At 41.4% G+C, this 16680-nt stretch overlaps 1 protein-coding gene across 7 annotated transcripts in view; it reads left to right on the top strand.

The window, feature by feature from the left end:
- rfx2 (regulatory factor X, 2 (influences HLA class II expression)) overlaps positions 1-16680 on the top strand; it is a 34420-nt gene that overhangs the window by 11083 nt on the left and 6657 nt on the right. For 3 of the 7 annotated variants that reach the window (XM_037115555.1, XM_037115553.1, XM_037115554.1), the window contains 10 exons: positions 4827-4935; positions 5574-5663; positions 6975-7057; positions 7751-8021; positions 9249-9323; positions 10269-10450; positions 10651-10770; positions 12875-12996; positions 13646-13764; positions 16472-16584. In XM_037115555.1, coding sequence (XP_036971450.1) covers positions 4828-4935; positions 5574-5663; positions 6975-7057; positions 7751-8021; positions 9249-9323; positions 10269-10450; positions 10651-10770; positions 12875-12996; positions 13646-13764; positions 16472-16584 — 1283 coding nt within the window. In that variant the 5' untranslated portion in view covers position 4827. Of the gene's footprint in view, positions 1-929; positions 952-4826; positions 4936-5573; positions 5664-6974; positions 7058-7750; positions 8022-9248; positions 9324-10268; positions 10451-10650; positions 10771-12874; positions 12997-13645; positions 13765-16471; positions 16585-16680 lie in introns of those variants that run through there. The other 4 variants (XM_037115558.1, XM_037115559.1, XM_037115556.1 and 1 more) reach the window with 3 other exon arrangements.

Raw genomic sequence — 16680 nt, 5'->3', positions numbered from 1 at the left:
TCTGTGATCTTGTGTTGTTTTTTTTTTAAATGAACTCAAAGAAAAGCAAGCCTTGTTTAACATCCGCAGTTTTTTTGTTGAAATTGTTTTTAAGTAAAATTATGAATCTGTAATCACAGAACACATCTTAAAGTCTCACCAGACACCCATTTCTCCTAATTCATTAAAAATGTGACTGAGATAAATCTGCTTAGTGCCCCTCAAATGTGCTCCATTTAAAAGCAACAAGTGGTTTCATCTGTTCATCAAAAAGTAGAGCTCTGCTTTAACCCACTTTACTATCTCTTTTGCCTAAAGAACTTTGGAAAGATTCGACTTGGTTTTGAAAGTGTTGTTTTTGGGTGGCATGACTGTAAAGTAACCTTGAAGAATAGACTGTTGTCTCCTTGATGACTTAAACATTCCTCCTTCTTTCTGAGCTCAGAGTAGTTACAAAAACAGATCACTTCATCCTGTCCTCTTCAATCAAGTCTAAACCAGCATAAAGTCTGTACATTTTTAGAATAACTGCAACGCAGGACTAACTCTGCCTCAGTGTCCCCCGGTGTCTGAAATTAATAGCTTACATAGTATTTATTGTTGTAAGTTTCTACTTAGCGTGCGATAGAGGGATCAGGTGGGGGGATGGCATTGTTTGGTTTGGGAAGTATTCTGTTGGTTGCATAGCAACAGGCTCCTGGAAACGGGAGTGGACGGTGTTGCCAGTAGCAACGGTTGTTGCTCTGCAAACAATGTGGGCCAGTGCAAACATGAGCCAAGACTGTGGGCTCCTGCTTTTAATTGAACATCTGTATGTGTTTTTCTCTGATTGAAGTCTGTTTAAGTGAGATCTGTTAGTGACAGAGGTTTAAATCTGGTCAGCACTGTTAACTAAGGCGTTAATGACAGTTTTTGAGGCTTCAGGGTTCTTAAATTGTGTCTCTTCTTGTTTCCGTGTAGTTTAAAACTCAGGTAAGTCTTGAAAGGAGGGGCTGTGGTTATAATGTTAACTGCTCATCTGCGATTTGCCCAAATTAAGCCAGGCTCACAAACTTGGCTTGAGAGCGTGTGTGTGTGTGTGTGTGTGTGTGTGTGTGTGTGTGTGTGTGTGTGTGTGTGTGTGTGTGTGTGTGTGTGTGTTGTCTCTGGGTTGGCAGAAAGGTTGGTCTTCACAGCAGCCCATCCAAAGTAGCAGTTTTGAAGCAGTGTGCTATATCTCCTGCTGTGTTGTACCTTTGTGCCTTTCAGAGCTGCTAGTGGGGATATTGTGTGGCTTTTAACCTTCTCTGAACACTAAGCAAAAAGAGTCCTCTCTGCCTGTCCTCCAACCCAATGATTTGACACACTTCCCCATCCCTATTAAAGCCAGAGCTTTGATTGAGATTTAATGGGTGAAAACATACAGGTCAGTGCAGTTTCCTCTTCCCTAGCATCTTGTCGTGCCACCCACTCCTTAATGACATAAAGAAGCTGACAGGCTTGTGTCACTTCCCCTGGTTAAAATGACAAGTCTGATGATAAATGATGGGATTGTTGCAAGTTTATTTCAGGGTTTCTGCGGGATCTTAAAAAGTCTAAAAGTTTGACAATCTCAGTTTAAGGCCTTAAAAAGTCTTAAATACGTCCATATTTTGCATATAGGTCTTAAATTACATTTAGTTAAGTCTTAAATATGTACATTTATTTACCGCTTCCGTCGTCTTTTTCTGAAGTATCCAGGAACGTAAGTGGCATATTGCCAACAGCCTTGTCAAATTTATCACCACGCATTTCGCCAGTTCCGGAAAGACTTTGACAGTGGAATCTGCTACAACTATGGGAAAGTGTTGGCTTGAACAACCAGAATTCAGTTGGCGATCACACTATCACACACTTTTTTACACCTTTGTCACCAGTTCCCAGTCCAAATTCATCCAGTTCTGCTCAACCCGAACTCTACACCGCCTCTGCCGTCTCACATTCAAGTGACATTCAAACCATCTTCGGCTCAACTCTGATGGTGAAAACAGAGGTGCTTTGGATTTTGAACACCGTTGCTAAACAGATTTGGATGTAAAAAGTTGGTTATTTTTTAAAGTAATTCCGGGACTGTACTTTTCCTCACTTTTTCATACTTTTGTGTAGGTCTTAAATTTAGTTCAAAATGGTCTTAAAAGGGTCTTAAAAAGTCTTAAATTTGACGTGTTCAAACCTGCAGAAACCCTGTTATTTATAATAACTGACACTCCATAGACAAATTCCTTGTTTTAGAAAGATGCTTGAGCATTACAGACATTTAAAATATTCATTCCTTGTTAGCATCATTCTGATAATAGTCTTTTAATACTAAGAGGTACTAAAGAGGTGTGAAGGACATACTGTTTACATGTAAGTGCTAATTGTGCTGTGTGCTAACACATAAGTTGAGGAGGGACTCAGAGGGCGGCTCAGGGTAGAATGCATATTGTGTGTCTGACGATTGACACACATCAGGTATTTCAACATAGCCCTCCACCGCTCAGTCTGTTAGTCATGTAGGCAGAGTAGTGAGCTTGCCTGTGGCAAAATCTCCACACGTGGGAAATGCCAGTGGTGACACACCCAAATCTGTTATTTTTGTATCTTAATGGTACACTCTACTTTTGTTAAGATGTCCAATAGTGCCCCAAACCAGTTGATATACTCCCAAGTCACTTAATATCTAAAACTTACTTCAGAGTTTCAAAAAGTTTCAAAAAGGATTTCCAAGTGTTGTGAATTTGCATGCTGTTGGTCACTAAAAAAATAAAAAGGTGTATCTGTATCTCAAGTCCCATACGATTAAGGGTGAAATAAGAATGACTTTTTTCTATAATTTAGTGTCAGCATCTATTGGGAAACCGTTTTTGAATAAAAGATCTCCCCCTGTAGACTGCCTTTCTGCAAACTGCATGATTATGGGTGGTAGGGATTTTGTGGTGGTATCTGTGAAGGCTTCATCATATGTTAGTGGCAGCATTTTAGGTGGTTGGATAAATTAATGTTATCACGTCTTTAAGTCTGCAAAAGTTCCACAAATGAGGATGTGACTCCTATTTTGGTGTTTACGCAACATTTTTGTTGGAACTATGGTCTGGTTAAATTTATTTCCTCTTCTTCTCCATCACCAGTGGGGTTTCCTTGACTGACTCATTCTGCCCATTTTTTTCTTCTCCTCAGTAAGTCACATGTTAGATTTTTTTTAATTTTTTTTATTGCCCCTTCTGTCTGGGTTCAGTTTGTTACACGATATGAGGCAGTATGATGATTTATTCATCACCAACTATTTTGATAATGAATGGACAGTTTCACTTATTTCTAAGCAACAGTCTCAAATATTTGCCCTTTTCCAGCTTCTTAAATGTAATGAGTTGCTGAATTTTGGTCAGTTGTGATAGGAAGAGTTTTTTTCCTGCTTTTTGACATTTTATAGACTAAACAATCACTAAATAATCAGCAGATATATCAATAAGGAAAATAATTATTATTTTTAGATCACTGTATTTGATCTGACCAGTCTAGGAGGGAAGGTCTGGTTGATTCTTAATAAAGCCAAGGCTTTGATTAAAGTCACAAGTAGCTTTTATGATGCAGCCCCATCACAAAGTTGAGGCTAGGTCTTGTGAGAGCCAAAAGACAAGAGTAGCTGCACCTGTTGCTTGCATTTAATAGCTCAGCTTCCAGACTACTGCAGCCTAAGTGGCGTTTGTCAGATCTCTTCCAGTAAATTAAGATTACATTGTAGTGCTGGTCATGTGTTATAACTGATCACAGCATGTCAAATCCTGGCTGTGTCTTGCCACCCTTCACTGTAATACTCCTGACTGGCAAACACCGTTCTCTCGACTACCTGCTGACTTTTCATGCTGCTCCTAGATGTCTGCTTTAAACCCAAGACTGCTCATCAATTCAACCCCCCCCCCCCCAACTATGCCCTATCTCCCTCTCCCTTATTCTAATCCTCCTCCCCCTCTTCTCTTTGCTTTCGCACTCGAAAGTTCCTGTGCAAGAGCTTTATAAAGGGGGTGGGGGGCAGGGAGGGGAGGAAGGGGGTTGAGTTGGGGGTGGTCGTCATGGATTCCTCACCATGGCAACCGACAAACGTTTACAAAGCATTGAGGAATTTCCTCATATCAGCTGGATTATTGGAGCCCTCAGAGAGCGGCTCTCGTTCGAAACAAATGCTGGATATCATCAGGACCCTGGCAGGGGCTGGAGCCCCACTGCCATCTTCATCTTTTTCCCCTTCATTTTTTTTCTTTTTTTGACAGAGTGGGGAAGTTGTTTTTTATGAGCTTACTCCCCCTTGCAGTTCCATTCTTCTCTTGTCCTTGCCTTTCTCCCGCTCTTTCCCTTTCTGTCCTTTTTTGAAAAAGAGAGCCTTTGTGTCACTCCATTTTTACCTCCCCTTTGCTATGCTGTGCACATTGTCACCCAGTGGAGAACCGAGTCACGGCAGTGGGTTTGGTCCTCAGGAAGCAGTTCAGTCCTGCTGGTAACTTGAACTCCTATGTTGCAACTTTTCTACCTGGGCCTGATCTGTCAGCAGGATCAGGAGTTTGTAGGCTCTTAGGCTGCAAATTTTGCCATTGATTAATGCCAAAGGTGGTCAGTCTCTTGGGCTCTGAGAGCTGCACTGACTCAGCTTGACTTGGCAAAGCCAGAAACCCCCAGGGGCTCAAATAATGCCCTAGTGGCTCCAAGAGAGAAGGGGTGGGGTGAAGGAGCATTTATTTTGTATAGTGGTCCACGTGCATAGAATTTAAATGCTTTTATTATTTTCTCTTAAGCTTCAGTGTTACCTGTTACCCGACTCATGTCTTTTCTCTAATTCTTCCCCTGCAACCCAGCATGCAGAGCTCCGAGGGAGGGTCGGACACTACGCCCAGCGTGGCAGCACTGCGGACATCCTCATCAGCTCAGGCTCCTGTGGTACAGCCTGTCCCAGCCTCCCAGCAGGTAGCGTCTATCCTGTTGCCACTGTAATGACCAGACACATGGGGAAAGTCTGTGATGACATAGCTGTTTCATTCTGTTTCATTCTAAATGTGTACAATTCAAAATCAGACCAACCACTTGCTATATTGTTTCTTAGACATGGTGCCAGAAAAAGTAAAACATGTTGAAAACTGAACCTCTCCTGGAAGCATTCATGGTTTACTGTTACATGCAGCAGTTTTAATAAATGAAAATGTTTTTAATGGTGGTTCCAGTTTGTGAATTGTCAGCAACTGAAGCTGCCACCCATCCACTCCTCCAACAGATGCCTCCTATCTCTTCTGCCATAACTTCTCCCTGCTTTTAAGGACCAGTACAGCCATTTAATCACAACCATTGAAGCTTGAGAAAAATAACTGTGCTGTGAATCTATAGAACATAGTCTGAACTTAAAATGATACACTCTGTTATCAGAGGAGTAAATGAAGTGCCGTGCTACACTCACAAAGCTATCTGCACTCTCTTCAGTTTTCAGGGTGGCATACGTTTAGTCTATGTGCTCATGTTGTGTTGGCTGTCATATGTTTACAATGATGTATGCATGTATGAATGTGTACGTGCATACCTATGTAATTGAGTTATGTCTTGTATCCACACAGAGGGTGCTGGTTCAAGCCACAGGCTCAGCTCAGAAGGGAGGACAAGTACAACAGCTTTCAGTACCCAGGGTTCAACAGGTCCCTCAGCAGGTACACAGTACTATTAATAGTGCTGTGAAAATACTTGTACACCCCTTGAAGTTAAACAGTTTTTATTCAAATTAGATTATTTTGACTTCTGTGACTGAGTTAGAGACCAATTTTTCCACAAAGTACCAAGATGACTGAATTTATTTGTATAAATTCAAATAAATATAATCTAGTTTTGGCTAAAAAATTCACATAGCCTGTTCCACCAGTGCTTATTTGCTTCACTTAAATATATATTTGATCTACTTTTCATGTCAAAATTCACTTTCAGGTTAAATAGCAACAGTCAGACCGGGGCATCGTAGGTTTGGCCTTCAACTAACACATGAAACAGTAAACAAGTTAAACAGTAACCAAACTGTGTTTCTGTACAAACACTTGTAGTGAAGATTTCAAACATGGCAGCCCATTCATTCCACTGAAAGCTGCTTTTCCAGGGCATACTTCAAAATATTCCTCCTGCTTCCTGTGCTCCTAATAGGTGTGTGAAAGTGTCTTTCTCTGGCTGAGCCTGGCCCACAGCTACATAGGTAGCCATGTTTCATGGAAAACATGAAAATGACATCTGAACATCTGATTTTTCTTAGGTTTTAAAGCTCCTTCTTTTGTGATATCTGTGGCTAAAAGTCTTCTCTGGGTCCCCATGGCGAATTGTGACTCTTGGGGCTTGAACCAAATCCCAACACAAAATCTGTGTGATGTCAAGTGTCTAATGATGAAAATCAGGGGTTGACCTCACTGCCTGTTAGTAACTTGTCTTAGGTATTGTCTTTTATATTTCCAGGTGATGTCACATGCCACGAGTTCAGCCAAAAACAGATGGACAGTTCTATGCTTCAGCGCAGAATTCATTACCAGTCGTGATGTTATGATGTCAATTATGATATAACCAACCTTGTTTCTAAATTCCAGGGAAAATATGCATTTTAATCATCTAACATTGTTCCAAATCACTTTTACCCCTGATCCCCATTTGAAATAAACTCAACAACAATAAACCTTTTAATTTAATGTAACAAGTAATTATTAATAAACCAAGGGGTGTACAGACTTTGTCATTGCATTTCATGCACACACTGTAATAAGTGTGCACATGACTCATTTTATGCTATCTATCTGTCTGCCTGTCTGTCTGTCTGTATATCTATTTATCTGTATATCTGTAAATCTTATCTATATATATATTCATCAGAGTCTGTTTCAGTCACAATTGTAGTCAGAGTTTGATTTAGATTTATACAAATACAGAAGCACAAATAAATATTTTCCTTTTCCTAATTTGATTTCCTCTTTCTTGTGGTCTCTTTGTAGGTGCAGCAGGTGCAACATGTCTACCCATCCCAGGTCCAATATGTAGGAGAGAGCGGAGAGACTGTTTACCCCAATGGAACTATGTAAGGCAATGTTACCTTGCCTCACAGTCATAACAAAGGAACACCATACCTGTTTTTTCTCTCTATTGCTGAAATCTCTGAAAAGTGGCAACTCACACCAAAACAATCTAGATTGATGAATAGCTCTAAAGTAAAAGGAAAATAATTATTTTTGAATTATGTGTGTGATTTGGTTTACATATGGAAATGCAGTAAGATGTGCACTAATATGGCCCATATTTGTTGGATTTAAAGACAGAATTTTTGTTCATTGTTTGTTTATTTAGTTAAAAAACACCACTCACTAAAATGCCGTAAAACAGTTTTGCTTTTCAAATGAAATAGACATAGCACTTAGCCTGATACTTGGCTTCACTCCAAATGCAGAGTCATTATGAATTATTTGAATAGGTGCTCAATGAAAAGCCCAATGACAAATAAGATTTTCCAGACCATTTTCTCATCAATTTAACATCCAACTGCTTTTAAAGTGTCTCTTTTCTACACAGCTAATTGAAGGCAAACAGATTCTCTTTCCCACAATTTGATGTTTGCTTTCAATCCAGCAATACCAAATGTTTTGATTACATCAGATATATTGTTGTCTGTGTAAAACTTCCTCTGCACAAAGAGGTGAAAATCACAAGACTATAAATGTTTTTCATCATTATTGAATGACATCACTGCATGCTAATTCCAATGATTTGTCCCTAGCCGAACGGCCTACTCCTACAACCCCGAGGCTCAGCTGTATGGGCAGAGTGGTGGGGGAACCTACTTTGACTCACAGGCCGGTGGAGCTCACGTCACCACGGTGGTCTCCTCTGCCAGTGGTGGGGTGCCCCCTCATGGCATGGTGGGGATTGCTATGGACGTAGGCAGCAGCCACATCATATCCAGCGGCAGCACCTACCTGATCCATGGAGGAAGTATGGAGGGAAGCCGCAACCATATATCACACTCATCTCGCTCCTCCTCAGCTATGGTGAGCAACTCCCATTACAATGTTCTCTGTGGTGCCTCTCCAACCGAAAGGGATAAAGGAGTCAGCAACACAAACAAACTGTAATTCGGAGGTTTACACCCACTTGCGACTGATGACTGAGCTAATACACTTGGGTGATGTTTTGTCTTTTCTCACCAGCTATTCCAAATTATAGTTTTTATTCTAACTAACTCTTAGTACAACATGGCTTACTAAGCAGAGGACTTCACTATCATACGGTGCAGTGAGGCGCACGCTGCCACTTACTGTCATCGCTGCCACCTGAGCCTGTGTCCAGACTGGCCAAGTTCCTGGACAAGCCTGAAAGGCAGGCAGGGACACACAGGGTTTACAGCAACCTGAGTTGGGGCCTCCCGGCTCTACCGTTAACACAGAGAGAGCAGAGCAGTACAGGGCAAAGAGCCTGTAGAATCGGGACACTGGCTTAAATAATTCAGAGCTGCCTTGTTTCAGAGGTTTTCACAGGCACTTGAGCGGCCTGTGAAACAAAGCAACCCCTGGGGCTCATTACCATTTGGCCATGAGCCCTCGGGAGCCTTCTTAAGGCTTGGAACGCTGCCTGCCTCTTTTTCCTTTTCTTCTGTGTCTCCAGTTTGGCTGCAGTACCACATAGCTTTTCTTTTTGACTTGATTTTCTTCTACATCACAACAGAATGTCCCTGGTTTTGTCATTCACTTTGCACGCCAGTTGGACTCCATTATGTTTCTGTTGTCCAAAGACAGAATAATATGCCAGTGTATTTTATACCATAGCGCTTTTGCTTATGTCACAGTTACAACTCACTCATCTGTCTTCTAGTCAAATTGATGGATCATGAGGGTGGAGCAGGGTGGGGGTTTGCATTGTTGACCTAGTGTCCCCAAACTTGACGTGACCTGTGCCCCTATTTGTGGTTCCTATTTGCATACATTAGAGTGTCTGACCGCAAACCTTCACTGAGCAGCTTAACCCTATGAGTCCCTTGATTTGCATGCTTTTGTCAGCCAATAATGGATTTGGCTGCAATACTGACAGATTTTAATCGAAATGCAGAGATCTGGCTGCTCGCTAACAGTCTTATTTCCTTTATCTGTTTTTTTTTCTGTGTGTTTTTTTTCATATACCCCTGCTTATTTCTGTCCCCTTTTTGTTTTCTTTCTCTCTCACTCTTCTGCCTCCTCCCTCTTCTGTGTCCACTTTTTTTTGCATGCTTCGTCCTTCTTTAGCTTGAAATGGCGATTGAAAACCTCCAAAAGTCTGAAGGAATTGCAAGTCACAAAAGCAGCCTGCTCAACAGCCATGTAAGTCAACCAGGAACTTTTTTTAAAAGTACATGAGAGAAAATGAAAAAAGCAAAGAAAAAATAAAGTGTACAGTGTGTTCTTCAAGGTTGAGCACACTGCCTACTGCTAGCTTTACTTACCTTCTGCACTGTCCCACTGACACGCATAATTTCCTCAATCAGTTTCCCTCCTTGATCTGAACTTGGGTTTGCTGTCACTTTTTGCTTATGAATGCATTTTGAATATATTTCTTAATACTCTGCATGAATTTAAAATCATTGATTTTTCAAGATTTCTGTTCGTTTCACCTCTAGATACACCAGGACATGCACTCACTCTGACAAAAATTTATCGCTATTTTAACTTTCCCTCTTGTTGTGAGGCTGTCACTCAGTTTATGACATTTAAATGAGGACCAAGTAGTATTTCTATCCAGATACATTTTTGGTTGAATCTTTCCCATGCTTAACATCAGCTGTCTTCCCACAATCTCCTCATCATTTGTATGAATGGTATTCAAGTGTCTGCTTTGAATCTGATTTGCAAATTGGTCATTTGAGCTTTTTATGCAAATTCTTTATGATTGCTCTGTTATAGACAACGCTATGATGTCTCCTCCCCAATATTGACAATCTTGGATATGTGGCAAAAGAATAAATAGCACTTCAGATGTTTGAGTGTTCACTCAATCAGCCATTCTTCACGCTGTAGTCTCTTGCTGCTTCAGCCCAAAACATATAAGCCTAAATGTAGCCGCAGCAGGAGTGCAATGGTCTCTTTGGTGTTTAACCTCCAAAAATAGGTAGTCATGTGATGTGATGTGTGTGTGGTGTGTGTCATCCTCCTTTTGATGTGATAATGAGATGCTGCACTTCATTTCTGGCCAGGTGACTATCACAGAGAAGAGTTTATCCATTGGGTCTCGCTAATTGTGTGACTGTCATCTTCTCTGTGTGTTTTCAGCTGCAGTGGCTGCTGGACAACTATGAGACAGCGGAGGGAGTGAGCCTGCCCCGCTGCTCCCTGTATAACCATTACTTGCGGCACTGTCAGGAGCAGAAATTGGATCCGGTCAATGCAGCCTCCTTCGGCAAGCTCATCCGCTCCGTGTTCATGGGCCTGAGGACCCGCCGCCTCGGCACCAGGTACAAACAGGAAGAGATTGTTGCCGATGCAGATGATGCTGATAACAGTAATCATGTAACCATTATAGATGTGACGAGTATGATGATGCTTATAGGCATTAGAGACTTGCTGATGGAAGAGGATAATGATAGTGATTACACTGATGGCAAGTCTTACCCTCCTCACTGGTTTCTGGCTTTTCTCTCACTGAATCTACCAGAGGCAACTCTAAGTATCATTACTATGGCATCCGGGTGAAGCCAGACTCACCGCTCAACCGGCTGCAGGAAGACACCCAGTACATGGCCATGAGGCAGCAGCCTGTCCACCAGAAACAGAGGTCAGCACTTTCTCTCTGTCTGACAGTTTTACCTGTCTCCTCCCCTTTCCTTTAAATTTGTCTTGCTGTCACAAGTTTCTATTCATCAAATGCCATCTTGTTGGTCATTTTCATCTGGCAACAGTTAGTGTTAAGTGTTTTTGAATGAAGATCATTCTTATTATTACTGATGATAATTACCATGTGATACATCCCTGTCATCGCCCATACTTTGCCACTTGCTGTGCTTTATCTTTCGTCTGCCATCTCCCCCTTTCCTTTAAAAGTTCTTTATCTTCTTTCCCCGCCTCTTTCATTTTCTTTAATGGCTGCCCATGGGTTTCCTCACCCTTAATAATACAAGATATTAACCAAACACTAGAACAGGGCTTTTAATTTTTTTTTATTAAAAAAAAACACTTGTTGCATAGTGTTGGTGCAAGCTGCAGGTATTGTGATAAATAGGTGGTTTTCTGCATGTTCTGTTTTGATAAATTCTCACAGAACATTGCAAGCGAACAACTGAATTTAAGTTGTGAACTGTAACTTAATACTCTTGTGGTCGCTGACTTTTGTGGTTGAACATCTCACCATGCTGCACTGATGTCAAAGTACTCCAGGGTGTTTGAGTACAGTGAGACATCATTGTATGGTGTGGCTGCAGTTAAAACAAAACACATATTTGACCACACCTGTTGGAAGTGAAAAACAGACTTTCAGATAGGTTATTGTCATACTTCTTTCCAGCCTGCTACTAAGTCACTTTGTAATGGTCATCCAAAATGCAAAACACTAGTACTACACTGCTCAAAAAGATGTGTATTTAGGAAACACTTAAACACACATCAGATCTTCATGAACTAATTATTCAAGCTGATAGTTTTACTGATGTACATTGTATAATTTGTTGAGAACAAAATGACCTAACAACGGTCAATGGAAACCAAAATCTTTAACCCATTGAGGGCTGGATTCAAAATCACACTGAAAATCAAGAATTGAAATCACAGACTGATCCAACTTCCGTGAATTTTATCACAGCAACTCATAATGTCACACAATAGTGGCTATATGCACTCCCTACAACGTCTGGGCATGCTCCTGATGACTCTACGGGTGGTGTCCTGGGGGATCTCCTCCCTGACTTTGATCAGGGAATCAGTGAACACCTGGGCAGCCTGTGACCGTTCTTGGCGTTGTCGATTTTATCGATACATAATGTCCCATTGTTGATCAGTTGGATTTGGGTCAGGGAAATGAGAGGGCAATGGCATCATTGCCGCAGTCAACCAGAAACTGCCTACGTACTCAGGCCACATGAGGCTGGACATTGTCCTGCACCAGGAGGGGAACTCAGGGTCCACTGCACCAGCGTAGGTATGTCAATCGCACTGAGGATTTCATCCCAGTATCTAACAGCAATCAGGGTACCATTGGCTATGACATTGAAGTCTGTGTGACCCTCCAAGGATAAGTCTCCCCAGACCATCATTGACTCTACAGCAAACCAGTCATGCTGGATGATGTTACAGGCAGCATTGTCACCACATCTTCTCCAGACTCTTTCACGCCTGTCACATTTGGTCAGTGTGAACCTGCTCTCATCTGTGACGAGAACAGGGTGCCATCGGCGGACCTGCCAATTCTGGTGTCCACTTGCAAATGCAAATCAAATTGATTCACAATCACTTGTGCTTACTAAATAGAAAGATTGATATCGTTGAAGTTTAATTGACTTGGTGTTACACTGTGACGATTAAGTGTTGCCTTAATTTTGAGCAGTGTATTTAGAGCCACTGTAGGTCACAGCTCCATTAAGTATTGGTCACAGCTCCATTGTGTATTCACCTCAAACTGTGGCAAACATATCTCAAAATAAAAACATTATGCACCAATAGGAATTAATGTTGCAAACTGTTTACAAATGTTTACTTTTTAAATACACCCCTGGTATTTCATTAATGAACCACACTCTGGTTGATGGTGTTTTTAGCTGGGAGTTATCTATATGGTTTGCAACATATGGTAATCCAAGCACTTGAATGCACATTTTGTCTTATTCCTGCTTTCCCTGTCCTTTCAAACCCTGCTGACATACATGTCCTGTTTTCCACTGTCTGTACAGGTTCAAGCCTCTTCAGAAGGTGGATGGCATGTCAGACAGCCTGTGTGGGAGCTCTCAGCACTGTAACAGCACTCCAGAGCAGTCTGTGGCTGCTCAGAGCCAACACCACCAGCAGTACATTGGTGAGGGCAAGACCTGGTCAGCTTCCACAACAACTGCTGTCACACTTAAATCAGAAGAGTGGTTTAAATTCTTATCACTTCTATTTCTTTCTGCTGTTATTAAATCACAGTGGAATCATATTTGACCACCAAACACATTATAAACACATGTAATAACTGTCATGTTTGTAAGATGTCAGCCATCTTGTCTATTGAGACCGTTATTCAAGAGTTTCCTGGGGAGGTTATTGGGAAACAATTCTGGATAATATTTCTGTTGCTTGGTGGAACAGAATCAATATCTTTCAGGGCTTTAGAAGTGTCACCTAAGTGGGATAAGCAATAATTGTAATGTTAGTAGTATTCACGATGTTACATAGATTCTTAATTAATGACATCCTGTACCAATGACTCTCAAGAAAGGGAATTAGCACCCTTTACCATGTGAAACTCTGTTAACGCTGTTTCATTTAAGTGACATGAAGTCGCACACATAATTCACCAATGTATCATGGAGAATAAAGGAGGATAGCATGTGTTTCTGTATTACCATTCAATACCCATACAGTTGTCACAGTATTCATAGTTTCTTTCTCCAGCCTGTGTGTGTGTGTGTTTGTGTTTGTGTGTCTGTGAGTGAATTGATTGACACCAGTCTACATTCTTGCAGATACGGCTCACACCTTGCCTCCATTTCCCTCTCCTGACTTGGGCAGCCAGCCTCTGCCTGAGCGCATCAACATGAATGATATCAAGAAGCTGCAGACGCTCTACAGAGACCACTGTGAGGTGTGTATGTCATTTCAAAGCACCACTCTGTTTTTTTTATTAGACCTTCTGCTACCTTAGGAAAGATTTACAAATATTTACATTTTAAGCTTCAGTTTGAATATGAATTTAGTGTAAACATATCAACTTTAGAGGGAAAGGCGTCAGAGGGAGCTGTGTCAAGGCTGATGCATCGTCCCAAGGGGCGTCCATTAAGTCAGATGGGACTGAACACTACAAGGCTAGCCGCTAAAGGCTACATTAGCTGCCACTAGCATAACACACCCTAATATCAGACTGAAGAGTAAGAGATTAAGTTGTAACATCAGTCCAGAATGGAAATAAGGATATTGTAACAACAATAAAACTGTACAGTGCTATTTATAGTACTTATTAAACTGTAAATTAGAATGGGACGTATGTATTCATTAGATACACTTAACTATGTTTTATTGAGCTGTTGACCTGCTGATATTTTCCTATTATTAACAAATTTCATTAAAAGACTGAAACCAGTATTAGATTGATCCCTCCCTGTGTGTTCATCAACCTTATTCCTCTGTGCCATAAAGCTCAACGTTGTCCAAAAAACTATTAAAAACATATGAATGAGTCGCACTGTTGCACAAGGGGACATGTTCCTTCATTACCATAATCACTGCTGCTGCTATTTATTTTGAGCCAATTGTACAAGGACTTTACTCACAGTAAATGTAGTAAAAGTACTCAAAAAATGTGAAAGGGTGAATTGGTTTAATAAGGGCAGATAAACAACATGAAACAGATGACCCAGTGAAATAAAACCAGTGCAGTCAACAAGTGTCCAGCTTTGACTATGAAGAACTGTGAGAGAGCTGTGAAGAAATTGTGTATAATGATATTTCAAAAGAGCATAGAGCTAAATTCATAGGCTCATGACAAGACCATGATTTTAAGAAGTCAGAAGAATAACCGCCACAAGAATGAAACGTTTTGGCGATGAGAGGAGCAGAAATAATCTTGAACATTAAAATTTGTGGGGCTTACAGACAGGAGAGAGGCTGTGATTAAAGCAGCGAAGCTCTGGCTTTATCATATTATCCCTGCCCTCCCCTTGTCCAGTCTCACCACGCTCCCTTTGTTCCAGCTGTCTTTTCATCTCAGTGCAGCTTTCAAGACATGCCAATTAACCTTTCAGCGCGCTGGGTGGACATCTTGGTGTCTTTGTGGTGGCCTCCCCTTGGGCCTTTGTGTTGCCTTGTCTGCGGACAGGCACATGGGCTCCTGTCTTTGTCTGCTAGCGCATTTCTGTCACTCTCACAGCTCTCATTGCCTCTGTGTGTTTAATGTTTATGCATTTTACTTTTTTCCTCCTCTTTTGTGAGCCAACAGTGACCTGTTAACACATAAGCCAGGAGTTTTATTGGCATCATTTAAGTTACACACAGAGATAAAGGTAACAAGTTGGCCAAAGCATAAACTTAAACATCTTTTCTTTTTTTTACTTTCGTGCAGTTAAATTACTCTAAATTTGCATGCACTGTCAGGAATATATTTATTAACGTCATGGTAACAGCAGTCAAACAATTAGATATCAGTCAGCCCATTAAATTAATGTTTAACACAAATGATTAGGTGTTTAATAAAACTTTGAGGGTAATAAAGCTCACTGTAAAACAAAGTGTTGGTGTATGTGCGCACACAGATGTGAGGGGTTAAAATGTGGCTCAGGCTGTTCGTCTGCCTGTGACTGTGCACGTGAACATGTGTTATTTCTCCTCCACACTTTTTTTTTTTATCAGAGGCATGCTGTTTTTCCTGTGCGGAGGCAAAACGCTCTTGTTTAGAGGGGATGGGGAATTCTCCTTTTTGTTTTGGAGTTCTGTGTTTGACCTGTTGCCCGGGGCAACCGTAAACAAGGTTGTCATGGCAACGGCTGGAGAGGAAGCAAAAACATATCATGTGATTGAAGTGTATGCCGCTGTGTAACAAGATCCAGCAGCAAGTGCATGTCCTGCCAGATAGAGAAAGAGGAGAATCAGTGGGCACGGCGTGTGGGTCATAGCGTTGTACTCGCTGAGTGTGGAGATATACTGAAAAACAAAAGAGTTGAACCTCTGTCTCATGAGGAGTCAGGCTCACATTTCCTAAACAACTTCTCCAGCGTTGGGTTTTATGTTTTACATTCAGCGGTTTTAAGTTGATCTGTTCATGCTCTTTTTTAAGAAGCAGGTTTTTCTGCAGCTTATCATTTTGAATCACCAGGTTGCCACTGCTTCCTTTTGCTCTCTTGCTGTGTTCACTCGTCTCTGCTTTCTAAGAGCCTCTGATACATAGGAACAGGAAAAAGGAAGTCACATGAGTTAGTTCAGGTCAGCAACCCGCCACTAAAATGTATGCATAAATCTATGAGATTATTTGCTATAGAGAGGCAATCAAGATTTAAAAAAAGAGGGGAAAAGAGTCAAGTCATTAAAAAAAAAGTCTGAAGAAGCATAAACTTGGCCTTTAGAGTCCTCCTGATGATTAATGTGCAGGGAGCTGTGTTTAAGCTGGCTCATTGTCTAACCAGGAGGGCCCGGACTGAGCGAGAGGCTGCCTGCCTGCCTGCCTGTAGAAACTTTGTTGTGTGTCTGGTTGCCATGGTTCAGCTCTGTATGTTTTGTCCCCCCTTCCTCCCTCTATTTTCCCTCCACTCTTCCCTCCCTCTCATTCAATCCCCCCTCCCTCCCTCGCTGCTCTCCTGCAGGCTACTTTGGATGTGGTGATGAACCTCCAGTTCCACTACATTGAGAAACTCTGGCAGACCTTTTGGTATTCAACACCGCCATCTAGTGACGGAAGCACCACTATCCCCAACAGGTCAGATCACCTTAAGGGGAAGAGCTGAGGCTCCAGTTTTATAAAGAAAAGCTACTACTTACTGTTACACTTATATGAAGTGTCTGAGATAAATGA

Source organism: Acanthopagrus latus, chromosome 11 (assembly GCF_904848185.1).
Source record: "Acanthopagrus latus isolate v.2019 chromosome 11, fAcaLat1.1, whole genome shotgun sequence".
Classification (NCBI taxonomy): Eukaryota; Metazoa; Chordata; class Actinopteri; order Spariformes; family Sparidae; genus Acanthopagrus; species Acanthopagrus latus.
This window is presented reverse-complemented; position numbering and strand designations above follow the sequence as displayed.